At 47.9% G+C, this 18,866-nt stretch overlaps 2 protein-coding genes across 2 annotated transcripts; both read right to left on the bottom strand.

Annotated features, from left to right (window-relative positions):
* Positions 1-13,605: 13,605 nt before the first annotated feature.
* LOC120837110 lies at positions 13,606-14,736 on the bottom strand. The gene has a single exon (XM_040206300.1). The coding sequence runs from the start codon at positions 14,734-14,736 to the stop codon at positions 13,606-13,608; it is 1,131 nt and encodes a 376-aa protein (XP_040062234.1).
* Positions 14,737-16,457: 1,721 nt separating this feature from the next.
* LOC120837109 (zinc finger MYM-type protein 1-like) lies at positions 16,458-17,378 on the bottom strand (the record flags this gene model as incomplete). Its single annotated transcript, XM_040206299.1, has 1 exon — positions 16,458-17,378. A coding segment is annotated over one exon (921 nt), but the record flags the coding sequence as incomplete, so codon positions are not given.
* Positions 17,379-18,866: the final 1,488 nt, after the last annotated feature.

Here is an 18,866-nt window from a genome sequence, read left to right as displayed (position 1 = left end):
AGGGAACCGATGCACGCACGTAGCCAGGATTGTATTTCGGGGGGGGGGGGGGGGGGGGGACACATTTGCTCACTCGGAAGAAGTGTGTTTCGGCGTCTCGCCACAGCTGGGTGCCAGTCGTAGGCCGCTCCACCTTCTCCATTTCGGCGGCCGCTTCTCGTGGCGATCTTCCAGGCTTTGTCAGTGTATAGGAGGCTATGGTACAATCTATGTGCCTACAGTGTGCGCGTGTGTGCCTATGTTTCTGTAACACGTACGGTGCAACTGGAGGACAGTACGCGTTATTTCAGGGCCGGCTTGCTAGGAGTAACTTCTCACAGCTGAGGCTGGGGAAAAGAAAACACTTCCAAAGCCAGCGCCCGAGCTGAGCGGGTCTCCAACCGCGTCTCAAAACGCTCGCGCGCCCCAGCCTTTGCAGTGCTTTCTTTCTCCCAGTGTCAACTGAGGCGCTTTTCCAGCAAGCCGGCCCCGGTGTTGGATCCGACTGCCGTAACGAATGTTTAGACCAAAAAATGCAGTCTGAGTTGTGACATTAAGCAATGCAAAACCTCACGCTTGCTTTGATTGATGTCACAACTCAAACTGCGTTTTTTCGGTCTAAACATATGTTTCGGCATTGTCATTCGCTGAGCTGCCTCCGTAGGTTGCGGTGATTGGCTCTCTGAGTATTGTGCGGGAAAGCAGACGCACGGACTTAGTGGGAAACGTGGCCTTGACAGATGGATGGAGTAACTTGAACAACGTAACGAACGGGATTGAGCGATGTACCTTCGTTACTGTTTGGACCGAGTATACGGTACTGAGTTCCTCTTTTCTCTCCAGAACGCGTAACAACACCACGCTAGTCCTCACCCGCAACTCGTGCTGTAATTGCGTCACGATGCAAAACCGCGCAGAGGATGCTTACTGTGCCACAAAGTCGGGCATTAAATATGGCCGCGCTTACTATTAAACAGGTCCACTCCGTCCAGTTCCTATTTACAATTAGCAAGCAGGAAAACTGAGCGAAACAAACGAGGCTTGGAGGGTCGCTCATGTAACAGCATCGTCCACCTTTTTTTATTTTACTACTCTCAATTTTCTAATTCGGAATTTAAAAATAAATAAATAAATAAAGATTTTTACTTTAGTTGTGTAAATCCGATTTATTTGATTTATATAAAATTCATTTGATTTCATTCACTGTTGCTATAAAATAGTGGCTCTCAGTCCCGATTAAGATGGTGCGATTTTACTTGCGATTTCGCATTTGCGACATCGCTCGTGCGGCAAGAAAAGCTTGGGGGAAGCTACGGTGCCCAACTTTGCTGCTGCGAATCCGCAAGCAAAATCGCACCATGTGAAGCGTGCTTTGTAATTCCTAGGTGTACTTTTCAACGTGACAGATGGATTGATCAATCCTTCCGATCACCGAGAACAACGAGGAAGAAAGAATTACTGGAAATGGGAAGTTCAGTTTAAGTAACACGTTGTGTTTGAGTAAACCCGGCCATATCAAATAAAACAAAAACGGCTTAATATCTTTTTTTTTTTTTTTTTTTTTAGTTCCGATTTGCCGATTTGCCCAAAAGGTCACTGCTTTGTGCTCGTGTTGAGCCTGATATGAATTTATGAATTTTTCTTGCTCGATGATTCCTTGATTTAAATACGCAACATGGGCACATAGAAAGCATCAAATAATACACAAACGATGAAGAAAAATTAGTTATATATATATATATATATATATATATATATATATATATATATATATATATATATATATATATATATATTGAAGTTATTTTTGTAGAATAGGTATGATTTAAACGATGACAGCGAAACAGGTCTGACTTACATCACAATTTAAATCGTCGTGATTTTTATTATCTACCCTGTTCGATACTCACATCGGCCACCGTTACTCCAGCTTGACGAGTAAAGGTAAGATGAAGAGTAACATGTGTGTGTAATTGCTTTTCCTTGACTATCGCCCTCTCCGCCGCCCCTTTTTTTATGTAGAGGACGAAAATGGATGATGTATAGGTAATACAAATAAAATAAGATAAATGTAACGCTCTTGTTTTTGCGACTCCAGATAGAACAACGTACTAATGTACTATCCGAGCGAGCAGCGACTGTCGGTGCTTAGCCACATTTTAAGTACGTCCACGCGCTTTTTGTGGAGTCCCTAGACTACGAAGACCGCATGACCACGCATGTTCGTCGGCGAGGTCTCGGGAATTCGGTTTAGGCTATATCGGTCGCTTTCCTCGACGCCCGGTTCTCTCACGATTCAAGAAGTTTGGCTTCGTAGAACTCATTCATTTACGAATCACCGGTGTAGTAGTAGCAGATACGAAAGAATACTAAACATGCGCTCATTCATCTTTTTATGTTATTGCTGAGGGTGCATACTTCGTTCACCCCTGAGCTCTCAGTACGGTGGCAGCCTCGCTATGCCGTGGCGACAGATACGCGGGGCCGACGTAGCTTCCCGCAGTGTCGGCGGCCGGTAAGCCGTGGCCACGAACGGGCCTGCAAGCGGAGGCCGCCCGCCGCACACTCGCGTGTGCTCCAAGGAAGCGGTGACGTCATGCCGCAGGCGTCTGCACTCGTTGCAGCCCGTTTGCGCAAGTGGCGCCTATGACGTCATCGTGACGTCATGACGCTCTGCTGCGTCGGCGCCAGCCGTTTTATCGCGTGGGAGGCACAGGCTCGTCTCTCTCCGTGTGTACAGCGGTTTTGTTTCACGGGGAAAGTCGTCCGAGCGAGTCACTTTTCCTCCCGTCTTCGAAATGCTGAGATCGGTTGCGTGATCGTTGGTTGCTCTGTCACCGCGGCGTTCGAACCCAGTCCGGGAGTGGTGATGGCCCAGAAGCTATATTGGAGTCGTCGCCCTGGTCTGTCTCCTCGCGCCGACGGATGTGCGAGTCCAGGCACCCTCTGCCTGGGTCCGGGTGAGCGCCCTATTTCCTTACGCGCCAAAGATGCGCCGAGTTGAGGCACGCGGTGCCGTTTGCTGACATTCCGTTGTGTTACGAAAGCTCACGCCGTGCAACCACCGCGAGTCACCGCGTGCTTCGTACGGAGCGTGGAAAACGGATAGATAGCTTTGCTGGCCACTAACGAAGCGCAGATGTGCCGGCGACTCGGGTTCAAATCGGAATGTAACGTAAGAAAAGGTCGTCTAACAGTGTGGCTGTGTTACAGATCTTACCCAAATGGATTCGAGTTACTGCGGCGGGTCGCGTCACGCAGTGCTGTACGCGTTCCCCAAAGAAAAGGAACGAAAGCTCGTTCCTTCTGAATTTTGGAACGCGTTCCCGTTACAAGATCCATCTGTGAGAAAGGTACTGGTTCCCGTTACAGTTTAAAAAATGGAACGTTTCGTTACATATACGTTACACTTGTATTTGGCTAATTACCATATTTAATTACATCAAGCAAAGTTCTTTTTTTTTTTTTTTTTTTATCTATCCCATTAAATGGGAACATACGAATTTATATGTCGTGATGGAAGGACACCAGGAAAAGAAAGCGAGCGGAATCAGGGTCTATTTATTAATATATTCAAGTTTAAAAATCTCAGCTTTTAACCAGATTCATGCTTGTGGTGAACGATTCAGACAAGCCAAATCTACTGCTACCCCACATTGCACGAGCGTTTTACAACAACCTCACAGGTTTCAATCTAACAGAGTCCCTTGTTCGAACTTAACAACAGTTGCTTCTCGATGTTGCTGTAAGCAAGACGAACAAGTGAAGGAGAGGGTAGGGCTTTTGGAAGGTCAGTCGTGAAAACTACAAGTTGTTCTTTGTGAAGGTTGGATTCGTTGTTCAGTTTGAAGGTAAGGTGGGGGAACAAAGGGAGAAGGAATAAAGGTTAATTTTTGTGCATCGTTTAAGTGGCCAATGTTCGGGATACAAAAGTGCGTTCGATGTCTGGTAACCTGTGATTTTGTTGTAATTGTAGGTCTCTTTATGAAGAAATGGCTGTAGTCGGCCTTAGATTTTTGGGTGTATGAGGATTTGTGGAATTAAATAACGTAGCTGAGTTTTAAACGTCCCTCTTTGTGTCTTTTCGTTCGACTAAGCGTTTTGCTTTTTGTACCGCAATCTCGAACACTAAAAAACGAAAAAAAAAAAACATTGATGTTTACGAAGTTTCCAGCAACCAACTGTTACTGAGCGAGGACCACACAATATAAATCCCAAGATAAGTAACCAAAACGTGAACGAGTTAACAACAATAATTTCGTAATGATATAGCCTTTATACTTTTAAAATTTCCCTCGTAAAAATATAATAAAAATGACCCCACTTAACGAAAAAAGGAACGCCGTTACTCTTACCGTTCCAGTAAAAATGTAACCAGTTCCCATTCCAGTTCCACCGATGTAAAATGGAACGGCGGCGTTTCTTCGTTCCTCCTAAAAGGAACGTGTTCCAGGAACGCCATTCCGTACAACACTGGTGTCACGTAGTACGACACAGAAAACCGCTGGACGCGGGTATAGGTTTCCGAACGCTAAGGTGCAAAACCCTTACCCTGGAGTAAGATTGAGTAAATTTTTGCGGACAGACTGTATGAATGGGCTTTAAGTCTTTGAGCGAAATGTATGCAAGTTGCAGATACTTGAGCCGAAATATAATTAGGTTACAAATGCATTCTTCCAAAATTTCTAAAAGTAACCGCTAGCTTGCGTTCAGTTGCTTTTTGAATAAATATCTCGGGACGTCGCAGTGTGCTGCGATTGGTGACAAAACGGTTCGAACAAATGGCGAGGGTAGTGGAAAAGGAGAAACTGGACGAGGCAACTGCAGCCTGGCAGCTTTCCGGTGTTGGCGGACGTTCCCCAGAGAGGCTTTCTGAGGCGCGGAGGAGCAATCTCTCAGCGAAACGTGGACGAGGACTCGACGCTCGCAAACGCTTGTCCTTTGTTGAACCGGTCCAGTTTTGCGAAGCGGAAAGGCTGTTGGCACAGTTCTGCTCTGAATAGGCGGCTCTGCTTATACGGCAGAACTTGAGACTGTGATGAGATGCGTGGCGCTGGGAGGGTTGCGGGGAACTCACCTGGTGCATTTGGAGCGACCCCAGAACCTGTGCCAGAGCGCTCCATGCACGCGCCTTTAGAGCGGCAATGGACCCTTTCCGAAATTCAGTCTGGCCACTCTGATCAATGTCATCGACATCCGAAAATGGAATATGTGCTATACCATAGCCTCCTCTATAGTGAACAAAGCCTGGCAGATCGCCACGTGACGCGGTCGCCGAAAGTGCAAAGACAAGATACTCTATGGACAAGAGTCATGTAGCGGGCGCCCCGCTGCGGCGAGACGCCGAAACACACTTGACCCGAGCGATGGAATGTCCGCTCGTGCTCCTCGCGTTCCTCGGGCTACCGCTTCTTTTCTCGTCGGGTTTGAAAACCATGTTTCGGGTCCTCGCCGCTGCAAAAGCTGTGCGCTGAATACCAGACTCCCCGACAAAAAGCTCTGTGCTACCAGATCATCTCGCTCCAAATCTGCGACCGGGCACACTATGGCTCCGTCATCGAACAGGCTTTGTGAGTATAGAGGAGGCTATGCCTATACTAATGGCGGCCTTCTGTTTACCGGTGAGGGAAGAAGTCGAAGGTGCTCCTAAGCAGCTGATTCGAGTCCCATACATTCAAGGAATTCAAGGAGTCCCATACATTCAAGGCAGGAATTGGATGCAACAGCTGCGTTTATGTCCCAACTCCGGGCCCGATCAACCTGTTAAGGCTGAACTCCATGGAACGATTTAATTGACGTATAGACGCTTTGCAGCAGCTGTGCATGGACGCCGCCATAACTGACCTTCAGTTTTTGTTTCCTCTTATTTGGTTTATTTCACTTCATCATTACCACAGCCGGCCAGGCTATTGCCACGTTAGATTCAACTGTGTCCTTTTCTAAAACATCGACCTTTGTAGAGGATCGTCAACTACCGTTTCAGTTGCTCGGCATTTCGGTAAGACAAGAGAAGGTCAGCAATGGCGGCTGTAATTTGGCGCGTGTGTAAAGCGTCTATAAGTATAACTGTCGAACGCCGCCCGACGGCACACTCGTTTTGCGCGCGACTTAGCAGCCACTGTGTTGATTCTACGCGCAGATCAAAAGCCGCCGGCCACAATTCGTCGGTTATTCGCAGCATATTCGTCCCAAACAATAGGCTTCAAAGCCCCTCGATGCATAGTATACTTTATCGAGGTGTATATCTGGAAGTTGACGATTCGTTATGACCGCTTGGATCTTTGTCGCCATGTCGCCATCGACACTGAAAGAGATTGAGAAAAATATATGCACAGTGGGAGTGAAGCGTGCATTATCTTTTGCGGTCGATTCACGAAAGTGACGGTGCCCGATAAAAAATACTCCAGACTATACAGGTTAAAAATACTCCAGACTATACTAAAGTTAAACTGCTATTTGAACCGCCAGATGGCACTGAATACCTGAAAGGGCCTCTGGCGAACTCGAGCACGCGGGTTAGTTTGTACTATACTTATTGTTACTTCCACGCACGGTTGCGGATTGGAACACATTTCCCGAAGAGCTTGTAAACATAAGCTACCTCAAAACACTTTTTTTTTTTTTTTCTGCGTACACTCGTCTTTTTTACGAATGACGTGCTAGAAAAAGTTACATCCGTGGTGAATGTACCCATATTCTACGACCTTCTACGTTCGACTCGGAAACTTTCGTATTTTATTCGACCAAAAAGCGCTGGAGTGTTCTGTTTATTTGCATTTTTGTGAGATACATACGTTGGCTGTTATCCGTTGGGTCGTTGTGTTCTATTATTATTACTGCGCCCGCTGTACCACGGAAAACGTTGCTTTTATAATGCATTGCCTTGGCCTCTTTGTGGGCTGCCGGAAAGTCTAGCGATATAAGCACTTAGCGGAAAATAGAAATTATTATTATTATTATATACAAATAAATAATCCCAACTTAAAAGCGCTCCAAACAAAGTGTTCTAAACCATGAAGGGATTTTCCTTTTAAATCACCATGAATGCGCCATTGCTCGAGGTAATTTCGAGAAGTATGCGTTATCGAATGAACCTGGGAGATACCCAGAAAACGATAACTATATTCCCCATAATTGCGGGAAGTTAAAGCTCAGCCCCATTCTCCCGTCCGTGAATTCCGAGAGATATGGCGCGTTAATCCCTCGGTCTCGCGAACGAGAGCTCGAATTGCCGCCCCCCTTCCCGGCTCTGCACCTTCGTGAGTACCCCTTTCCTATTGTTCTCGCCGTCCTGATTAATTTCGCCGCGGTTATTATTTTTCCTGCCCGAAAGAGCGACTCGCTTCCCGAGCTCGTACAGCGTCCTCATTAAGGCGGCTGTCTAATCGCGGTCCTTTGCCCGCCGCCGGTCGGCCTCGGCGTTCGCTCGTGCCCGACGACGACGCTCGTCGGACCATCCGTCTTTGCCGGCGCGCGGGGACGTCGAACCACGAGCGTGACCGAGACCGCGCTCGCTCGGCGCAGCAACGAATGAAACGCTCGGGTGCGGCGGCGTGGTTTGACGTGGGCCCCTATATACGCCTAACCCCGGCGATTAGCAGCGGCGACCCGCGGCAGCGAGCTCCGGGAGGCGCCTGAGAAAAAGAGCGGGCGCATTGTTTGCGCCGGACCCACTTAGCAGAGTCCCCATTATAGTTTCTCGGCGGGCAGGAACGCTCGCGCGTGGCGCGTTGATACCATCGCCCGCCGGCGAACCAAAAGAAGCCCCGGCGGTTGTCGCGTGAGCGGGCGCCATTCCGGTCGCTTTCCGGCCTGACGCTGCGGGCGCCGCTTTCACGACGTGCGTGCGAACGCGACGTTGGCCAACTGCCGCTTCCTCTGAGACTGCAGCGCGACGGATGAAACCGACGCCGCGCTGTTGGCTCTCTTCGGTCTCTCCGTATACGAATAATCGGACCTAGAAACAGAAAACAAAAAAACTATGGCCGTTTCGTGTTTTGTTCTTTAGTATTGCTCGGAATACAGACAGGCGTCTGAAAGACGCCGGAAGCGTCCTGTCTACTTCAACAAAATATGGAGTGTCCAGTCGGATAGCCTGGCCGTCTTGTTATCCAAGGACCAGCCTACTGCAAAGTCGTGTGCGCCTCGCGGCGCCATGGCCGCACTGTGGGATTCCCCACTTCGGTATTCCGCAGTGGGACTGTATCGGCAGCTCTGGGAAGATACCGTATCGACGGATGTACAAAGGCTCGAATTTACGATTTAATCTGTACAGCAGCGTATTTTTTCCTGCGCGAGTCACTAGCAGGGTACAAGGGTAACTTCATTACCGCTCTGCTCAAGTAGGCGATTCCGGGGGCTCGGCCGTCTTGGGCGGCCGCCTTGTTGCCGCCGTCCGAGAGAGCGTGAGTCAGTGGCCCTTATCGAGCAAAGGGGCCGCCGGCGGATGCGGCCGTCCGCCCCTGGAGTGCTCCTAATCGAGGAGCGGCCGCGCGCCGAGCCGCGCTCGCCACTGCGTGCCGGTCACGTGCGGAGCTCGACGCTGCGCCGGAGAGTCCCGACGCCCCCGCGACCTTCCTCGGCGTCAGTCGGACGGCAGCGACCTTCGCTACAGCAGCGTCTCGTTCGTCACGTTCGTCCGATTGGCCAGTAACCGCGCGGGTCCTCCTCCTTGCGTCGTCTGAAGTCGCAGTCAGCTGCGCCAGTCGCGTCAAACGGCGCCAAAGGGCTCAAGGGGTGTCCAAACAGGACACTACAAAACGCACGACTCCGACAAATCGTGAAAATTGAAGCGGACGCGCCCGCTTCAATTTCACGATTTGTCGGAGTCGTACGTTTTGTAGTGTCCTGTTTGGACACCCCTTTAGACGTCCTGCTACATTTTAACCCGAAATGTAAGAAACCTGCGCCTACATCTCGCCAAACCTGGTTTCATTATATTAATATCGCAAATAGAATGGCTCGTGCCTCGCTATACACGTTCGTATCGTTATGGCAGGCTTGTGCGAATTTTCGGAACTTCCATTTATAACCGCAAATCACGTACAAGCCTATTTTATGTCTCTGTCAGTGTCAGGCACTGACAGTCCTCGGAACTATGGCAATATGTCTTATGCTCGTGGTCTGCTCTGACGGAGAAGTTGGCTTCGTTGAGTGCACTTCTCACGGCGCTCTTGTGTACGGCAGTGAAGCGACAACCGGGAAGTAACCATCGCGATTTTGCGTGTCTTGTTTCGCCGCACAGCGGATCCGAGTGCTGAAGGAAATGACCTCCCTCAGAGCGGGACGTTAAAACGCATAAATCGGGTGTATCTTTGATGTCACATTATGTTTATTTAAGTAGCAATGGAAATGAATTGTATGCACGCTTTTCATTCTTTATAAACGTCTAAAACAAAATAAAATGAACTTTTTGTTTCTGTTATTAGAGTAAAAAAAAGAAACGAGAATGAAAACGTTTCACTCGAATTCAAGCAAGAGAGACATAACGAAAGTCTTATCGGCACCAACACTACAATGGCCGCCCTTGCCGAGCTTTGGCTTCCGCGACGTGCCACGATCCTTCTACCTCCCCCAATCTTAGGCAATAGTAAGTGCTTCGCTGGCAGTGGCCATGGACGGCGGACACCGCCATCTTTAGCACCATTGGGGCGAACCCCCATTGGTTATACTCCGTTTCACCTTATGTTTTACCGCAGCGAAGGCTAGAAGCGCGGGCTCATAGCGTTGGCAGCTGCTGTGCCGCCGAGATGTGCTCTAGAGCAAAGAACTCGCTCTTGTAGCCTTCTTGCGGTGCATCATACGGTGGAATAGAGTATAACTGAGGTTGATCAGCTCAGATGAACTTAATGATCGTTAGCGCCTCAATGACAGTTGGCGCCGCCATGTAACTCCGGCCGATCGCGATTGAGTCAACTGTTGTTGGCTTAACGAGAGTTAAGTGCGCTAGTGTAACTAGGGCATTAGTTGCAGTAAAAATGTCTGAATAAAAAATGCGGCTATTTTTTTTTTTTTTATGATAGACCGCAATAATCTGGCGATAAGCTCTTTTTTTTTTTTTTTAATCGGTGATATAGCGAGGCCCACTCACAAGAACACTTCTGCGAAGTGCCCTGTAGGTTTTATTTTTATTCCAACTCTTGCTTAGGGGCCACCTTTTTTTATCGATTTTATCCGTTCGAGGTACAGTCAATAGAATAAAAATAAATTAGGTGAAGCAGTGGAAGGAAGTACTTATTGCTCACGTGCCGATCTTTGCTACCATGAAGTTCTGCATTGACGTTCATAATTCAGGGACAGAAGGTGTTTCTTTTTTTATCAGAATTAAGTATTTCAGTTAATTGCAGTCTATAGAATTTGAATGAAACTCCAGTTTGTGTGCTCAAGATTATTCTAATGTTAATTCTGTGAAATAGGCTATTTGATTTACATTTATTTCGTACCTAAAATGACTATTCTCAACAGTTCATCCTGTCCTTCATCAATCAGCATCTTGTGGTCATGCCTATATAGTGCTTCTGTTTGCCACGAAACGGTTTCGTGTTTGAGGGAATCAAACCTGCTGTGCACTTGACGCTATCAAAAGGCTGAACAGAAATGTAAAAACAAGCTAAGCTTTTTTTTTTTTTTTTTGGATAGGCAATTTGCGAGTTTTCACATATAACATTCGCAGTGGTACAAATTAAAATGAAGTGTGTGCCTGTGCTCCAAAAATACTTTTTGCTGCTCCAAAAGGTGCTACAAAATGGCTCGGGCCAATCACAACACTGTGGTCGCCACCTTGACTCATACCCTCGGTTCCATGGCTTGTTTATTATATTTTTTTTTCTAAAAAAAAAGGGGGGGGGGGGAACAAAAACAAATTGAGGTATCTTTGTTACATGATTTGATATGGTGTCAGAAGATTTCCCAATCAATATTTTGCTACATATAGGTATATTTCTTACTAAAACAAAATAACTCATATGCTCGAAACCGAAGCCGAAACATGAGCACATGGCCGTGACATGTCCACGATGTGTACCGAAGAGAAGGAGGAGGAAGGAGAAATGTAGAGGAGAGAGACGCCACAAGTCACGTGGCTGCACCCGACCGCGTTTATTTATTTTTTTCTTCGTTTCTTCGGCGTGTGAAGCAGACGACGACGAAGTTGCATGCACCGTTTTTTGTGTGATTGTTTGGCACTTGTATGCCTTCCTCTCGATGATCTGCGCTTGGAGATCGGTTGGTCGGTACCGCGAACGACAGTTCCGAAGAAGCGGCCGCACGTCTGTCCCAACATTGGTCCGTCGTGCGCTACCACCGCGTCGTCCAGCACGCACGACGTGGCCATATTGTCAATGACATAGTCTTGTACTTCTTGTGATCTGTGCAACATTTTTTTCGATCGACGTGTTTGCAGCTTTTCGGAAACCACAAAATGCAATTTATATTTTCTTTTAAATATTGAATGTGTGTCTGAGATAATAATAATAATAGTAATAATAAACTTTTATTCGACTTTAAATATATTTGGTGCGCTTTAGTTTGAACGCTACATGACCATGAAGAGAAGAATGAGTGCGACTGAAACCGGACAATTCTCGACTGGCTGTTTTCGGGCGGAAAAAAAAAGGATTTTCAAGCCGCAGATTGTGTTCTGCGTAGTTGGGCTCTTATAGGCCATGTTTCAATAAAGACTTCGACGAGCATAGATACCCTGTCAATGTCGCTCTAAATGGGAAAGTCGCTAACCAACCTGTCCGCGTGCCCAGGTTGCCCGAGCGCACGCACGCCTTCCCATTTTAACTGAATTACCGCAGAAAATTGCCCCCCCCCCCCCCCCCCCCCTTACTGCCCCAAGACACCTAGCTAATCACCGAGACATTTTATTATGCTTTTGCCCGCGTAGAGTAACCCCATCTCGACCTTTTTCCCGCCTCATTTCCCTCGGCGTCTTTTCGCGCCATTGCAGCCTACATTTCGCACCAACGAGTTGCTTTTTCTCGGCGAAGAAAAATGTCCACTAGCATGACAGGCCGTGACGTCACGTACAAGCCATGCACAGATTATCTTCCTGCCGAATGGCGTTAATACAAGATTTGAATTTGTAAGGTGTACGATGGACAAGGCGTGGAGTTGGTTGAGGAATATTGAACTGGAGAAAGGGCGCAAAAGACGGAAGGCAAGCTGAAGTACAGACACACAGCGCTGACTGACAGCTCAAATTTCTTGCACTGAAGTAAAGTTTTTAGTTGTACGTCAGCGCTGTATTTGTGTACTTCTTCAACTTGTCTTCAGTCTTATCCGCTATTTTTTTTTTTTTCAGAGCTTCTGCTTTTTTTATAATGGAGCAGAAGCTTTGCAACTTTTATCAGTTCTCTAGAACTGATAAAAGTGAGTAGTTACTCACTTTTATCAGTTCGAGAGAACTGTTGTTTTTGAGATATCACTCTCGGGATTCGTGTAATTCCAGTTTTCGAAATGTAACGATGTCGATGTGCGCGATAACGCCATGCTTGATTGATCTCATGAGTCAGAAGGAAAACCCCTTTCTTGTTTCTTTCGTTGTGCTTTCCCTTGCAAAAAAAAAAAAAAAAAATTTCACGCAGTCTATAGGAAGGATATCCAGATTTTAACGGCGCTTTCAACTTCCTACCCAGTCACGTCATACATCACCACGTCTCAATAATAGGTTTTGATACATATTACTATAGAATTGCTATAGACTAGACTCGATAGAATAATAAGATTCAGTGCGGGGACACAACGCCCAGGTGGAACCTCCTTGCGGAGCCTACTTTTCTAACTGTGTCAAATAATTATCGTCTCTTTCAATGCTTTCTAGTTGGAGATGGTTCCCCAACCCTTAAAAACCATATTTCATAAAAAAAAAAAAAAAAAAAAAAAAAAAACATTTGTAATTTTTTTTTAAATTTTTGGGGTGGTTTTTTTCAAATGATAGCCTTTGAAGTGTAGGTTATATAGGGCAGTGCTCCGTGGCATGTATATTAGTTGCCTGCGTATGCGGACACGCAAGTGGCGCCTGCATTCTTCCACGGATGGGTTGCAACAAAACCTAAAAGTACATAATAACTGTACAGCGTGTAGGTAAAGTGGACGCAGAATGAATAAAAGAATCTAGGGACAAGCGACGACGAAAATATATTTCAAAAGTAATCTTCGGGATCGTTTTTTTTTTTTTTTTTTCGCGATGAAGTTTTAAGTTAGGTATGGAAAGGGAATAACGAAGTTGTTAGACCCCCTATCGGTTTTCTATGCTAATTCCTATGGACCACATTGTACAGAAAGTCTAAACAGGAGCGGCCAAAAACTTACAGAAACTGGATAGAGAAGCGGATACATATTCTTTAGAATATTCGTAGCCAGCCGGCAACAGCCAGGCGGCGCCAGCGGAGTGAGAACCCACCAGTGGCGTCGGAAGTATTTCTGAGGTGGGGGGGCAACGGAATTGGGGTGGGGTGGGGGGGGGGGGGGATGAAGCATCTAGAACAATATGGATATATAAAATCGAAACGCTCACAAACGTTTATTTAGAACGAATATATGTCCTTCCTCTTTTGGAATGTGGTGATCTTGTTTTTCTCCCATGTTGACGTCTTCAAACAGCGTGAAATAAGAAAGAGCTCACTGGTGCCCGAAAACGGCTCGTCGTTCAGCCGTCCTCGACACAAACTCTCTGATGATACAGTTCAGATCAAGTTTTGCAGCTCGCTCACTATTTACGTGCAGCAGCATCAACTGAGTCAGTCGCTTTTGTGACATGGTAGCTCTGAGGTAATTCTTGATACGCCGAAGTGCGCTGAAACTTCGTTCAGCTGATGCCGCTGACGCTGGCACTGTCATTATAAGTGCCGCAAGGCGCATCACCTCAGTCATCATCCTCTTGACCTCTGGGACTTGTCTGCCCAGAGCACGGCACAACTCGGGTACGGAGCCGATCTGACCGCTTGAGAGCGAGTGAACCATGTTCAGCTGCCTTGAAAGGCTTTCCAGGTGGAAATCAGTAGCGTCCGATCCTAACTTCCTTTCAAGTTCTTCTGCAGTTTGTGGCTTCTCTTGAATAGCGCACAAAATTATTTGCTCTAGTTGTGCGAGACTTTGCATGCCTGGTTGCTTGAATCGCCTTGCAAGCTCGGCGCGAACACAATCTAACGCTTCGTAGAACTGCTCCCGAAGGCCTGTCTCCGCGTCTAGAAACGCTGGTTGACAGGGCTCGCTGCTGTGTTCGTACCTTCTTGGAGGACCGCATCGCGTGGTCTTGTTTGAAGGGGCCTTTAGCTTATGCTTTTTTGCTGCCCCCTCTGTACGTTCGTACACTTCTTGGAAACCACTCTCCTTTCTTTGCCTTGTCAAGTGTGCTTCCAGGACCTCCGTCGCCCTCAGCGCTCCTCCCACAGAAGTATCTGGCTTCTGCAGCGATGTTGCAAGTTCTTCGCATGGTCCAAATATTGTGATGGCGCAGTTGAGACCAAACACGGTCTCGAACTTTTGCCTTTTCTTCAAGAAGCCGTGTATTGCTGCCTTCTTGTCGTCTCGCGGATACCCCTTGTCATTCAAAATGTCTTTCAGGGTTAGTTGCACCCTTTCGTAGTTCTCGACGAAGCGCATCATCGCTTTTACTCGAAGAACCCACCGGGTGGGGCACAGGGGAAGCAGCTTGGATACTTTTCCACTGGCGATGGTACCTTCTTCGCTCTCGTGGCCAGGAGATATCACAACATTCTTATATGCTTTCGTTCGCTTCGCTGACTCCATTATGATTCCCGAAACGTCCTTAAAGGGACCATGAAATGATTTTAAAATCGAGTTTCATCCACCGCACGTCGTAAAAGGTGTGAAAAGAAACACAAAAACACAAAAATAGGGAGCCCAAAAAAATTATTTGCTATAGAACTTTTAAAAGAAAACTGGACTCTTTTGCGCCTTCCTTCCTTCGCCTGTTCACTACGATGCATACGCAGAATCGGTGCACGTCAGCCGAATCCACATCGCCTATTGGGTAAGAGCCTACCTCACCAGCACCGCGATCGTAAACAATAAATAGCCGGCGAATGTTTCCTAAAAGTTTTGTTAAATAATATTCAGATCCACATTTTGTAGCATAATTAGAGATGTGTGGCGAAAATTGCCAAATTTGATAATGCTGAGAGCCAAGCGCCATCTATCGTGTAATAAACGAAGCAACTACTGCGCGTGCGCAGTAGGGCAGGGCCGCCAGTTACTTGGGTGACGGGGGTGACGGCGACCGACGAACATTTATTTTCTTTGTTTTCCTTCCTCTCAAAACTCTGACTGACTGAACGTTTATTTTTCTACGTGTTCTTCCCGCGCGTGCCGACTTCAAGCAGCAAGAAAACAGTACTGAAAACAGACCACGACGAACAAGAACGCTGGGTTCACCGACTCCGACGAAGCGTATAGGCCTAGCAGGCATTCCGACTCGGCGCTGCGTTGCTTCGTCGCAAGACCGTCTGCCTACGACCGGCTGGCGTGCTAAATGGAATATGCCCGCGCGACCCTTGTGGACCCTTCCCGTATTATAGTTTGATCACTGACCTCAATTCTAGATTAAGAGGTGAGGAGGTCAATCTCTTCCCCTTGTTTTCCGAGGCAGTGTTGACGAACACTCGTCGAAAAGGGACTCTCGTCGATTCTATCTTCTTGTTTTGTGTGATATAGAGCTGAAATAAACGCCGTATGGATTGCCTTCGTAACACGGTATGTACACTTTGTTATTGGTATGCCATTTTTATTCTGACAGACTGCACGTCACTGTCGACCCCGGTCCAACCTTTCTTTGCCGAGTGTCGCGTCAGTATCGAGTTGCAATCGTAAAAGAACGGTCCCGAAGCGCTTACCAACAGCGCGAATACAAGACTTCCATCAAGCGCGCGCGTCCGCTCCGAGTGTAAACAGGTATTTACGTGGCTCTTGCTGACACTCGTAGTTCAAACGTATCTTTTTTAACGTCGGCTCGCTCCTGCATCTCCGAGGCCGCGAAAAACGCCATCTACGTCGCTTTGCAAACGACTGACACGGGCCGGCCCTTCTGCCAACAATGACGGGGTGGTGACAAGACTCGCTGCACTTCCCAACAGGCATACCGGCGTATGGGACTAGTCCCATGCTGTCGCTGTAGCGCAACATATCTCATTGAATTTCGCTCAGCTGCGATGCGGCGATGAGAGGCGCCGATTCAGGAAATACGTCGGTGACATCAGCGCAGTAAAACCTACCGGCGCACCCCAACTCGTTGCCGCTAACACTCCCATTCTCCTACTGCCGAGAGAACTTCCGGTTCCGGAAACGGTCTACGTCACGGCTTCTTTTGCGGTCAGTTGGAGAGAATGAAAAAGTCGATATTTCAATAATTTTTTGTGTAAAAGTTAATAAACCGAGACGAAAACGGATGCCTGTTCGGCATTCAGTGAACATTGACGGTTTAATGTAAAAGTTATCTGGAAAAAGTAAAAAGGTCATTTCATGGTCCCTTTAACGATGGCAAGCGCGTCGCGAATCAGCTCGCAGCCTCGTCCAACCTCCTGCAGAACAATATCTAAGGCGTGGTTGCTGCAATGAACGTACACAGCTTTTTGCTGCACTTCGGTCACTTTTTTCTGTACCCCGTTTAACCTTCCTGACATATTTGCTGCACCATCAAAGCACTGTCCACGAAGGTTCTGAAAGTCTAGACCCAACCGCATGATCATGTCTTTGATCACAGCAAAAAGAGTTGCGGCTGTGGTATCACTTGGGTTGTACAAGCCAACAAAAATCTCCTTTACATGCAAAGTGTCTGGATCCACGCACCTGATGCACAGCGAGAACTGCTCAGAGGATGAAACGTCCGTCGTGCCGTCGGCAATGATGCTGAAGAAGGTTGAATGCTTTATTTCCTGTATGATGCCCCGCAGCAGCTCGTGAGACATGATTTCAATGACTTCGTTTTGAACGTCAGCGCTCAGCCACTTGTCCCGCCTTTTCATCCACATCTCCAAGGCCGGGACCTCTTGAGATCTTTCGTCGAGTAGAAGCCGCAGGTTTCCATCTTCATACGAATGTCCGCGCAGAGCCTGACCCGAGCGTGCAAGGTATCTGATGGAACTGAAGACAACACGGAGTGCCGTTCGCGCGTCATTCTGCTCCTTAAGGCTCTGCTCACTGAGAAGCTTGATCACTGGTGCTTTCTGCAGTCTCTTCAACAAGCTATCCACGGACCGGCTGTGGCATTCACTTTTTTCATGAGTTCTAAACTTCTCAGTGGCCTTCTTCCAGTTTCTGAAGCCGGATGAAATGCAAGTCACCTCGGCACCACGAACACAGTTTTCGCATTTCATAGTGCACCATGCCACACATTCATAGCACAGCACACTGTCACTATCGCAGTTAGGTCCATATCACATGAGCGAATGACGTTTTAGCGAACAGCGACATTTGAGCGAATCGACGTTTTAGCGAATAACGGGGGCGCGCGTTAACCCATCCGCCGCGCTGCGCTTTCGCCGCTTCGCGGCGACAGTCTGCGGCGGCTCATTACAAAAATGTGAACCCATTTGGCCCACCCGAAAACGCCGCTTCGCGGCGTCCGAGTATTCGCTAAAGTGTCATTCGGTGAAACGTGGGCGTTCGCTAAAACTAAATCCTGGAACCGAAAGGACCACTGCTAAATCCTGGAACCGAGGTGTTCCAGGATGCGGCGTAGTCATGTAGGTCTGCGGGTCGTATACTCGACCACTTTCGTCCAAGTCCTCGGCGGTACCCGTACGGCACGACGCCCCGGGGATTACTGCAGCCTCGAACTGCGAAATCATTTGCGCTTCGAGCAGCGTAGGCGCGTATCGACTGCTTTATTCGGCTTCAGAAATGGAGAAGCTCCTGCTTATTTGTGGTTTTAAAATAACCGCAAATAATTGAGCCCTTGAATAACTAATCCCATGATGATGAATATCATCATGCCACCAAAATGCAAGAAAATCATGCCCGCGAAATATCTTAAAAATTGCAATCTGAGAAATTTGCGAAATATCGGGCTCGCGCGCCGCCTTTACTAAAAAATCTCTGGGGGGGGCGGCCGCCCCCCCTGCCCCCCCTGTTCCGACGCCACTGGAACCCACGGTTATACCCTGTCTCTTTGTAACTTGGCAAAGGGTGAACGATAAGCCTCGCATTGGGTGCCGACGGCTCCGATATGCGCTACGTATACGAGCGCAACGCACACATATTGGAGCATGACGCAGCGAAAAGCCTGACAGTTTTCGCAATAAAAGCGAACCCCGATGATACGTAGTTACGTTCCGATTAGCCCGCCAGGGCGGTAGCTTGCGCTGTACTGGCATGTCATGCTTTCACGGCTTCCTGGCCTACCGGGCATTTGTTGCTTCAGACTCTAAGGCTAAGCGGTGCGACCATAGTAATAGCCCACGTTTGAACAATGCAGCCGCCACTCTCAGGCATACCCAATGTTTCTTGCTTCATTCGCAAGATAGCACCGAACCAAACAACATTGCAGGTTGCCTCTATAGCCTCTGTGTACTGTTCTTTAATGATTTTTTCTTCTTCCGCGGCAATCATAACGTGGTGAGAAGAACGAAATCGTGTTTCATAGGTTACGATCGATTCATTGCCCTTTTAACAAACCTGATGTGCGCACGGACGGGGAAAGTCGCTCTCATCGGGCACGCGCTTGCTGGGATCCTCGCATTGTTCGCCGTGATGGGCCGTCTCCGCAGAAAAACGAGCACACGGACTTTTATGGAGCGTACGAGTTGTCGGCAGTATTTCTTTCTCGGTCGGGGCTTCTCCGCGAAGCCGCGTGGATCTGTGCTCATCTGCATGCGCACGGCCGAGGCGGAAAACGCAGCGCCAGTGCCTCCGTCGCCGGGCGT

This window comes from Ixodes scapularis, unplaced genomic scaffold, assembly GCF_016920785.2.
Source record: "Ixodes scapularis isolate PalLabHiFi unplaced genomic scaffold, ASM1692078v2 PGA_scaffold0__279_contigs__length_252992795, whole genome shotgun sequence".
NCBI lineage: Eukaryota > Metazoa > Arthropoda > Arachnida > Ixodida > Ixodidae > Ixodes > Ixodes scapularis.
Note: the sequence above shows the minus strand (reverse complement) of the source record. Positions and strands in the feature narration are given on the sequence as shown.